Raw genomic sequence first — 11,234 nt, 5'->3', positions numbered from 1 at the left:
CTATTTTTCATGCCTTGAGGAAGAACTTTCCATTGATTGTGCTCCAAAGGGGCAGTGTTCTTAAAAGAAGACGCTGTGCAGGCAGACTTTGAGGTATCATTTGGCTGTAGTGGAATAGGAAAGAAACAATCTTTTAGATCCACAATCAGAATGTCCCAGTGGACAGGAAGCATTGTGGGAGATGGCATAGCAGGTTGTAAAGCTCCCATGTTTCTGTGACTGAATTGATTTTTTTCAGGTCCTGGAGCAAGCTCCATTTCCCTGACTTCTTCTTGATGACGAACACCGGGGTGTTCCAAGGGCTTGTGGAGGGTTCTAGGTGCCCTTGAACCAGATGCTCCTGTATCAAAGTCTTAAGGGCATGTAGTTTTTCCTTCTCTAGGGGCCACTTTTGTACCCACAGAGGCTGAGTGGAAACCACTTTAGGACTAGTGTGGGATATTTCACCCCCTTTCAAACAGTGGCCCCATCAAAAATCCGTCCCCACCCGGACACCCCGGGCAGATAAAACATCCCTCCCCAACAGGTTAGGTGGTGCTGCAGTGAAGTAAGGTCAGATGGTGGCTGTCTGACCCTCTGGACTTTTCAGCAACACAGGCTTACTGCTCCAATAGCTCTGCGTGGTCCCACCAAGGCCAGCAACAGCGGATCCCGCAGCTGTGGTGGGCCATGATGAAGGCCAAGTTTGGGCAGAGATGATGCTGACATCTGCCCATCTGTCAATCATTCCACTAACCTGGGAGTTAGTCTGGGAGACACACAGGTGACAAGACACACTGGGTTCATGCACAGCAGCCACCTTTGCCTGAGTTCAGCTCTCTTTATATAGATCAGAAGGACTGCATGGGCAATCCCCACTGGCTGAACCGGTTGCCACCCGGTCAGCCAGGCAAGAGCTGCTCTCATCCCCAGTGCTCTAGGCCTGCTCTCCAACAGCTCCCACTGGTCAAGTGACATGATCGAGGCACTTACATAAGCACGCACCTTCCAGTTACAGAACGGGGATTCATTATAATTGTGAGGCCTTCAGGCCAGCTGTTGACCACCACAGTACAGGAGAGCCTCATTTGTCTGCCCTTTGAGATGGCTACTCACTGCAGCCTTTTGAATCTGGAAACTTCCTCTGGAGACTGAGTTCTCTGCCCTGTGTTTTGTCCCAGAGACTAAGGCCTGTCATCTGCTGTCCCAGGTGGCTTTGAAAGTGGCCCAGTTCCTCAGGCTGGTGTGACCCTACTGCAAACAACAGCGGACAGTGGCAGGTGGTTGTTTCCAAAATCATGTCCTTCCGGGGCAGTGTGCTGTGTACATCCTTTGTCCAGCCAGCCACCAGACCTGGGGATCAGATGCAGGCACTGCTGCTGCTGTCACTGAAGTCAGTGAGAATTTGGTGGTTGGCTTCCATCCCAGCAGAACTGGTCACTTACAAAGCCAAGGGCTGATGATGTCCTGCAGATCTCTGGGCTGCATGGGTGTGAGGGAGCTGTCCCTTGCTGTTATTCTCCATCAGGAAAACCTGTGCCAGCCAGGTGTGCATCAGCACAGCAAAGAGGGAGTGGGTGAGTCTCTTCCATCTGTGTCTGCTGAGAGTTTTGACTTTTGAGATGAAGTGGCACAAAGTCCATTGCTTTAAGTCCCTCTCTGTATCTCTGTGTTAGATAATGCTGCTACCTCTGCCCGTAGCACAGCAGCAGGGGAAAAAGCCTCTCAGCTCAGCAGGTGCAATAAGCTGCTATCAGTGCACAGAAAAACTGCATTTTGTCTTTGTGAGGGAGATGAGCACTGTTTTAGCAGTGAGAAAATAGGGAATGATGCTCCTGAACTTTCCTTCTTTCCTTCTGTCAATTACAGGCAGATCTCTGCGGCTCATAGGTGTGCCCATTACTGGCAGCAAAGGGGGGAATCTCCAGTGCCACACCCAGGTTGGGCCATGAGATGCCAGGACCAGGAGCATAACCCGGGGTAGGCTCACCTGCAAATTGTGTCTAGACTTGCAGGTAGGTGCAACAGCCCAAGTCAATCAGTTTGGGCCTGTCTGGTGGCCAGGTTGAGGAGGATTTGTTGGGTTTGATGTCCCTGTGCAGCATGTCACAGCTCCTGTGGTGCCATTGTTATAAACGGGCTCAGAGTTTTTGGGTGGAAAAACAAAGTCAAGCCCTTTATTAACCAAACTACAGAAAAACATCAACAGAGGCATGAGACACTGATTAGGGCACCTCCAACAATTATCAGTATTTTCTTCCACCGTTTATGGGTATCATTCATTCCTAGATACTGTTTCCAAGGCAGCTCACCTACAGAAAAAGTGAATTTAGGGCCTCTTCTCCATATACACTCCTCACCAATGGCATCAGATCGCAAACTCCAGACTTCCTCTTCTGGTCTTTTATCTGGTGTGGATTCTCCTTTTCCTAATACCCATAAGAAATTCTGTGGACTCAAAGGCATTCCTGTCCATGGCCAGATTTCAGCCATTTGGGTGTCACCACAAATCCAAGTTAGTAATGTTAAACTCACAACCTATTCTCTCTGCCACATCCAAGAATAGGTTTTCCCCCCTATAGTACCTGTATCCCAGGTCCCTGCTTTATTATCCCTTTCCCCTCTCTATCTTTGATCCAGTCTGGCTTATAAACCCCTTTGACAGCACCACTTTCTATAGGCTTTTTCTCTGAACAAATCCAGTTCTCCTTCATAGAGCATTCCCCCAACAATTTTCATTTAATGTTCCCTATCTTTTCAGACAGCCAGTAAATTTTCCCATCCCCATTACAATAGTCAGTTCTAAAAAGTTGATACAATTGAGGTTTGCGTTAGTATGTACTCTGAGGATGGCAGTCCATGAGTCTCCTGCATATATGGGGTAGTAGCACCTATCACAAGGAGCCGCTTCTTCTCTCTGGACCATTACTTGTAAGAGGAGAAATATCAGCAGGAGTCTGGTACAGGTCACTTTCCCACGCATGCCTCACTTTCTCACCTGTGGCTCTTTTTGTGGCAAAAAGTGTATCCTGATCCGGTCCTGCCTCCCTTCTTTTTGCACTCCTTGCCGGCTACTACTTTACTTCTTTCCTGCAGGAGCTTGTGTTTTTCCCTTTTGTATCAATTTGCTTGTTTCTTTTAGGGCCTGATTGCTAGATGTGTGGGAGAATGCTGTATCTGCTTCTTAGGATCTTGGCATCTGCAACAAGAAATAGCAGAAGTTAACAATGAACCTTCAACCTTGTACATTCTCATACATTAGACAATTTCTCTAAATAGATTATATACAGTTAAAACTTAATACATTTTAATACATTCAACAAGGGTTGAATATTTCAATAGAGTTAAATAATTAGTATGGCTCATAGTTGCAACTTTTAAAACAGACTCTTATTATTTCCTGTTGCCAGGAGGTTGATTTGGAAATTTCTTCTTTCAAATGAGCTTGGTGTCTGACACTTTTGTTGTTGTCCATTCTGTGGGAGCAGAAGCTGGTTCCTTAGGAGCACGGACTGGTCCTTTGACTCTGGTGACATGCATCCATCCCTTTTTGTGTGTTTGGGTCACCGTTTCAGTGATCAGTAAAACTTGGAAGGGACCTTCCCATCTTGGAGTTAATGCTTGTTCTCTCCATGTTTTAATCAGGACCCAATCTCCAGGTTTAAATTTATATATTTTAAAATCAGTGGGGGTGGTTTGAGGGAGTTATCCTTTCTCCCTTAATTCTTCCAAGGCGTTAGCCACTGTCTGTATGTATTTCTTTATACTCCTCATATGTTCCAATGTTTCCCAGAGTGGTCAGGAAATGTAGACCAAACATCATCTCATATGGGGAAACCCCCTAATCTGCTCTAGGTTTTGTCCTTCCCCTCATTAAAGCAAGAGGAAGACACTTAAGCGAATTAGTTTTTGTCTCTTCTGTTAATTTCATGAGGGCTATTTTTAGTGTTTGACTTATTCCCTCAAAGTTCCCATTCGGAACTTTGTGGCCTCCAGGGGGTATGGAGTCGCCAAGCCATATTCAGGGCAGTTGCTATTTGATGGAGGATTTTTGACATAAAATGTGGACCTCTATCTGAATCTGTAGTATTTATTAGTCTATACCTTGATATAATTTGTTCCAAAAGGAATTTACTAAAGACTTCCGCTGTTGCCTTGGTAGTTGGGTATGCTTCAACCCAATGAGTTAAATGATCAATTATAACCGATATTTGAATCTTTGTACCTGGGGAAGTTCAGTATAATGTAGATGTATATTTTGGAAGGGTCTTCTAGCCAATTCTCTTCTCCCTTGAGGAAATTTCCCCATGACCTTTTTGTTTACCCGTTAGCAGATTGTGCATTCTCGAGTTACAGCTCTAATGACTTCAAATACTCCAATACAGGCATAAGTCCATACAAAGGGATCATATAATGCTTGGGTCCCCCAATGGGTTGAAGCATGGAGGCTCTCTAACACCTTCTGAGCCAGTGTTTTCTTTAGTACTTGCCTCCCATCCAGCATCCTCCATTCCCCTTTTTCATTTTTAATAGCACCACGCTTTTATAATTCTTCTTGCTCTTTTTCACTGAATATCGGAACTCCCTCATCTTCTTTGTTTCTATCATCCTTACCCCCCACTTCTACCAGCTGTAGTATTTTGCTGGTGTTCTCTAAAGCGACTGCCTTTGCTACTTGGTCAGCTAAGTTATTTCCTTTTGTTCTCACTGAATCTCCTTTCTGATGTCCTTTCACGTGGACTACTGCTATCTCCTCCGGCCCCATCAAAGCTTCCAGGACAGCTTTAATTAAACCCTCATGAATTAACGTTTCCCCTTTGGAACTTACAAAGCCTCTTTCAGTCCAATTTTTCCCAGAGGTGTGTACCACCCCCTCAGCATATTTAGAGTCTGTAGAGATAGGTCCACTCTTCTGATTAAGCCATTTCAATCCTTTTAACAGTGCGGAGCTCTCGCAGCACTGTGCAGACCAACTATCAGGGAGCTTTCCTTTCTCTCTAACAGTCATGTTACATCTGTCAATGATGGCGTATCCCGACATTCTTTTTCCATTTACTACTTTGGATGAACCATCCACAAAAAGAATTTCCCCTTTGGTTAACGGAGGCTCCAGAAGGTCTTCCCTGACCTTGGTCTGTAAATCAATGATCTCAAGGCACCAGTGCTCTAACTCCTCTTCTGTTGGTCTTCCACACAGGAACTGTGATAGATTCTGAATTTTTGTAATTGCTAATTCCAGGTTTTCACTATTATTCCAAATTAATCCATAATTTAAGAGTCTATTATCTGATATCCAGTGACTAGCCCTTTTGCTTAGAATGGCTTTCAAATCATGTGGGGTATACACTTGGATTTTGCTCTCAAACATTAGTTTATAACTCTCTTTTATGAGGGCTGCTGTTGTGGCTATGGCTTGGAGACAATTTGGCCACCCTCTAACCACAGGATCCAATGATTTTGACACATAAGCCACAGGCTTCATAAGCCCACACCACTCCTGTACCAGGACACCATAGGCTATTCCCTCTTCAGTATTAACAAATGGTTCAAATCATTGACTTAGATCGGGCAAGCTTCATACCGGGGCGCTAGCCAATTTTGCTTTCAATTTCATTAATTTCTTTTCATCCCAAGTGACGTCCTCATTCCAAGTGATCATCCCCTAACAATTTATCATATAAGAATTAACTAACTTAGTATGATCTTCTATCCACAATTTGCAAGATCCAATTAACCCAAATAATTTCCACATATCCATTTTGGTCTTTGATGCCGATAATGATAATATCCCTTGGACTTGGTTCGGATCCAGCTTTTTGTATCCTTTTCCAGTTAAATGCCCTAAATATTTCACTTCAGGTTCTACAAATAGTAGTTCCTTTTTTGACACTCTCAAACCTTTCTCCCCCAAGAAATTTAGTAAACTCACTGTCATATTATGGACCTCTTCTTTTGATTTCCCTGAAACCAAGAGATCATCTACATACTGTAGGACTTGTTTCTTTACTGAGCCTAGACCATTTCATTAGTTCCTCTAAGACTTGACCAAATCAATTGGGAGATTCCGTAAATCCCTGGGGTTGCTGAGTCCATTGCAACTGTTGTTTCCGGCCTGCTTCCTCGTCTGCCCATTCAAATGCAAACCACTTCCTGCTTTCCTTCTCTAAGGGGCAGGACCAAAAGGCATCCTTCAGATCAATGACGCTGAACCATGACTGTTCTGATGGTACTTTATTTAATAAATTATATGCATTAGCCACCACCGGGTACCTGGTGACAGTTTGTTCATTAACCTCTCTCAAATCTTGGCTTGGTCTGTTGCAGCAGAATGCCAGCCTGGCAGGCCAAATGAAAGTCCATGTCAGTGTCTGCATGGCAGAGACAAGGTCTGTCTCTGAAAGACTGAAAGGCAGTTCCTATTGGCTTCTCCCCAATACTTGAAATCCTGAGGGGAAGCCAGTTGACCAGAACTGAGCAGGGAAATGTTCCCTGCTTCTATTCAGACACTTTCACAGCAACTCAAGAGTTATGTCGTTACTCCCATCAACACCAAGACACAACAGCTTTTGCCCCCAGGTGACCTGTGTCTCCGCTTGCTGCTTCTGCCAGCTCTCAGGAGCCAACATCCCTGCTTTTATTGCTTGTTTGTGCTTTTCCCCTGCTCCTTCCCTGCAGGCCCCAACAGGAGAGTCTCTTGCCAGTCAGGACTCCTCGGCCCAGGCAAGAAAGGTGGAACAGCAGCAGAACAGGGATCAAGTGCAAAGCGCCCTGGAGTTCAGGTGTGTGCTAGGCTTTCTCGCTTTCTTTGATCAGGGGTGGGCATTGCTGGGCTTTAGGAGGCCCAGTGTCAAAGAACCAATTTGACTTTGTCATCGTTTGACTGGCTCAGCAGTGTCGGGGGAAGGCAGCCCATGGGCAGGTCTGGCTGCTGACTGAGCTGCAGCATAGCTGCCTCCTGGGACTCGCTCCTCCAAGCTTGACAAGAAGCATTGCAAACTGGAGCAGAGTAGGAGCAAGGGAGCTTCAGGCTGGGCCTAAGGAGAAGCATTGAACCCCAAAGGCAATCATGCAGCAGAAGAAGCCTCTCAGAGAGCTTGTGCACATTCCACCTCTAGAAATTTGGAAGCCCCAGCTAGATCGAGCCTTGAGCAGCCTTTCCAGATGGCATAGCTGATCCCAGGGGCTTGGAGCTAAATTCTGGGCAAGAAGCTTCCAGGGATCCCTGCCAACCTAAACCATGCAGGGATCCTTTGATTACTGGGTTGGAAATTCATACCCACCTCCTCCCTCAGAGCCTGAGGGTCGTGGTGAAAATCTGGAGACTTTTCCGAGCTAGCTCTTGTGAAGTATGGAGCAGGACCTAGAGGTGCTTTTGGAGCAGCAGCAGTAGAAGAGAAAGGTCTTGCGACTTCCTGAGAGTCCCTGGGGATTCTAGCTGAGCACTGATTCTTGCTCACTTGTCCACCCACCCACTGGAGCTTGTCAAGGCCCATTTGCCTGGTCCCTCTTCCTTTTTAAAGAGTGCCAAAACTTAGTGAGCACTGCTGGCTTAGTTAGCCAAAAACAAATAGTCGCAATTGTTCTTGCTCACAGAATAGCAGATGATCAGGAGGAAGTGTTGGTTATTTCTGCTACCAAATGCTGGATTCCAGTCTCTCTCTCTTCTCAAATACTAAAAAGAATCAAGCAATAATGAAACGGGACATCAAAGGCCTGCAAGAGAGGGGTGATTCTGCCTCAAAGGCCATTTCCTCCAAGCTATTTCGGAACATAAAGGCTTATTCTGTCAGATTTGGTCTCCTAGGTGCGCTGATGCTTCCACAACACATGGTGCTGGGAGAGCTGGAGTCAATGGGGGAAAGAAAAACTGTGCTACATGGATTTGTTGTTGATCTGTGCATGGCATGTCTTCCCACATAGCATCATACACTGTATATTACATTGCACAAGGCCTCTTTTACGGCCTATTTATTTCATTTTAAACCTTACTCAATTTACTCCAGGATTTTGCTTCCTAGGTGACTCCAGAGCTCTACTTGTTCTCCAATGCACCCTACAGGATGGCCATTTTAGATTCCTTCTTTTTCTCTTCCCAACAGGTTCAGAGCAAGACTGTGGCACAGTGTGTGGAGTACTACTACACCTGGAAAAAAGAACATAAACTTGCCAAAAGTCTTGCTCAGGTGAGTGGGAAGAAAATCAAGACAAGCCCGGAGGGTGGAGAAACTGGGAGAAGGGGACAAAACCTTCTGCTGGCAAGCCTGTGAGGCACTGCTCTGCCAGGATCACATTGTCCTGGACACTGGAAAGGCGCAGCACATGCTGCCCAGGCCTTGATCATCAAACATCAAAACATCAAAACATCAGTAATCCTGGCTGCGCTCGTGGAGATTCTGCAGATGTTCAGGGAACTTTTGGAGCATCCCAGTGTACTCCCCAAAAAGGAGCTGCCCGTGCTGTGGCTCTGCTAAAACTTTCCTTCCTGACAAGCCAGAATTTGCTTCACAGACACAGAGAGAGAGAGAGAGAGAGAGAGAGAGAGATTAGTTTGGGCAGTAGAAACTGGGTAACCGTGTATCTTTAGGAATTTGGCTGAATTTAAAAGTCATTCCCTAGACAGGGAGGAAAACTAGGGGTAAATAGATGCTAGGCAGAGAGGTACAATTAAGAAATGGAGAACTATAGATACCCACATATTGATCCCACCCCTTCAGGCAGTAGAAAGGAGGTGTTTTTTCCTCCAAGTGCTGTGTTTGCATTCCGCTGCAGCCTGCCCCCAAATCCAGCTGTTTTCCCAGCTCTTTAGGCTTGGGAGGAATTTGCTTAGGCCAATAGATTTGGGCGCTGGATGCTCTGATTTCCAGCTTTCTGAGAGGAAGGAAAAGTTGATAAGGATTCTTTGCTTTCCAGACGGTGAGCGAACCAAAGAGGAGCCAAAGCCCTCCCAGAAAGGAGAACGGGGAGACAGGGAAGAGAAGCCGCAAGAGGGCCCGCAACGCGGACTGTCCCTGCTGCCAAGCGCCCCAGACACCCCATTCGGCGGGAGGCCCCTTTCCGTGCGGCCAGTGCAAACGGTGCGCAAGTTCTACCTCCTTCTGCTCAAGGCCTGAGCCTTTGGACTAAAACAGGCTGACCGTGTTCAAAGGCACCACAGGGGAAGCTGAGGACACGTGCAGGATGGCCTCTCACCGCCGTGCAAAGCCTTACAAGCCACTTTCAACCCAAAGAGCTCAGTTAAACCCCAGCATTCCCAGGGAAACCTTGCCGTGCCCCACCAAGACACAATTTGTACACAAGTAGGAATAGGTAGAGCAAAGCTTGCTTGGATGGTGCTGATCAAATCAAAAATAAGATGGAGCGAGAGGAGGAAGACATTTGAAGGAACTGCAACAAGAAAGATCAGATTTATGCTTCTGATCAATTTACAAAGGTGCCACCGCCAGAAAAGCCAGAAATTCAGGGAGAAATGGAAATCTTGGAGCTTGCTTTAATGGTGTGTACTGAATTAACAATGGCTGGTTTGTTTCCTGTCTTCCAGGGTGTTTGAAACTGTGAAAGAAAGGAACGCACATAGGAGAAGACTTCGCCCACGGAAAGAAGCAGGGCCTCTGCCCAAGAAGAAAAGAACAAATTAAGCCTGCCACTTGTCCGGGGCTAACAGGAATTATCTGTCAGATGGTCTAGATAGGAATCAGATTGGTTTTCACGTTTTTAGGATTGTTCATTCTTCTGTTTAGTTGACTAGGTAGACATTTCTCCATTTGTTAGTTAAGATTCATTAGCATTCTTAAAGATTTATTAGGATTATTAGATTATTATGATGATTAAATTATTGGATTATTAGATTATTAGGTTATTAGATTCTTAGATTATTATTGTTAGATTTTTAGATTCGATTATTAGTGACATTTCTCCATTTGTTAGTTAAGATTCATTAGCATTCTTCAAGATTTATTAGGATTATTAGATTATAATGATGATTAGATTACTGGATTATTAGGTTATTAGGTTATTAGGTTATTATGTTGTTATTGTTAGATTATTAGATTCGATTATTAGTTTATTAGATTATTATTGTTAGATTCTTATCAGTCAGTGTAAGAGGTTTGGTGTTGTTCCTTAAGCTCCATCTTTTGTTCTCTTGTTTTCATTAAGACAAAAGCTGTCTTTCTCATTAAAGCAAAGTTTGTTCCATTTTGTCTTTTTGTCTGTCTGAAATCACTCAAGCAATGTCTGTCACATTTGTTTGGCGTTGCAAACACGGTATTGGCCCTGAGAAGGATCTGGGCACGTGCATCCTCCCGCAGGCCCAGCCCCTTCCACAGCTGGCAGGACTTCCAACGGTGTGTCCCCATTGTGCCAGTGAAAAAATGGTGGGCTTTCATCCTTGGATTCCTAAAACTCTCAGCTTGGGGTGAAAAGGGAGGCTTTGTTTAATTCAATGAATTGGATCTATGCGAGTGGGCTTGTCTCATTATACTTGGAGGGATAAAAGCTGGGGCTTTTAGTACTTTTGGTGGCCAAGCAACACAGCTCTGTTCCATTTTGCTGGACAGATGGACTTGGCCACCTTCAAGGCCTTTTCCAACCTCTGCCATTCTATAAAATTAACATCCACATGCGCTACCATCCAAGAAACCAGCAGCTCACTTTCAGTTTCTCTTTCAAAGACCAGCCTCCCGCTCTGGGCCTCCACCAACCTCCTTAGATCAAGCAAAGCGGGAGTGAACATTATCCTCTCACTTCTCACAGCCTTGGCATTTGCACCAAAGGAGCAGGAAACTCGCTCCTTTATCTAGCCCAGCAAATGGCATGGCCTGGCAAGGTCTTGGTAGCAGGGGCTGGGGAGAGTGGAGAGGAGACGAGGGAGGGGGGAATTAGCAGGCTGGTTCTGGGATGCTGACAGAAGCTTGCTCTTGTCTGACGGAGCCGCTGCAGGTGGGATTTGGAGCCTCCAAAGCAGCTGCTTTGCACTGGGCCTTGTTACAGCTGCCCCCGGGGTTTGCCGCTGTGTGTGTGCAACAAGCAGGCTGGGAAGGAAGCAAGATTTGCTTTCGCCTAACGTGAGGCAGGAAAGCAGTAAAACAGGCTCTGTTTTGCCCTATCTGGGACCTAAGTAGTAAAACAAGTGGGAAGGCCATTAGTGTGAATCTCTTTTTCTATCACACGTTAAGCTGTGTCTGTGTGAATCATTTAGTGTCCAACAGCGACAATCCCTTTTATAATCTGACCTGTTATTTGTAGATTTGTGTACT

The 11,234-nt window shown here is 45.5% G+C and overlaps 1 protein-coding gene across 1 annotated transcript; it reads left to right on the top strand.

The window, feature by feature from the left end:
* Positions 1 to 6,177: 6,177 nt before the first annotated feature.
* On the top strand, positions 6,178 to 9,633 carry LOC131572619 (zinc finger protein 541-like). Its single transcript, XM_058825868.1, has 5 exons — positions 6,178 to 6,205; positions 6,655 to 6,758; positions 8,079 to 8,162; positions 8,890 to 9,053; positions 9,518 to 9,633. The coding sequence occupies exons 1-5, from the start codon at positions 6,178 to 6,180 to the stop codon at positions 9,612 to 9,614; spliced, it is 477 nt and encodes a 158-aa protein (XP_058681851.1). The 3' UTR covers positions 9,615 to 9,633.
* The last annotated feature ends 1,601 nt before the right edge of the window (positions 9,634 to 11,234 follow it).

Source organism: Poecile atricapillus, chromosome Z (genome assembly GCF_030490865.1).
Source record: "Poecile atricapillus isolate bPoeAtr1 chromosome Z, bPoeAtr1.hap1, whole genome shotgun sequence".
In the NCBI taxonomy this organism is placed as follows: Eukaryota; Metazoa; Chordata; class Aves; order Passeriformes; family Paridae; genus Poecile; species Poecile atricapillus.
Note: the sequence above shows the minus strand (reverse complement) of the source record. Positions and strands in the feature narration are given on the sequence as shown.

Coding starts and splice junctions, on each gene's coding strand:
- LOC131572619 (XM_058825868.1), top strand. CDS start 6,178: ATGACGCTGAACCATGACTGTTCTGATG. Junction 6,206..6,654: donor GAACCATGACTGTTCTGATG/GTACTTTATTTA, acceptor CCTTCCCTGCAG/GCCCCAACAGGAGAGTCTCT. Junction 8,163..8,889: donor TTGCCAAAAGTCTTGCTCAG/GTGAGTGGGAAG, acceptor TTTGCTTTCCAG/ACGGTGAGCGAACCAAAGAG.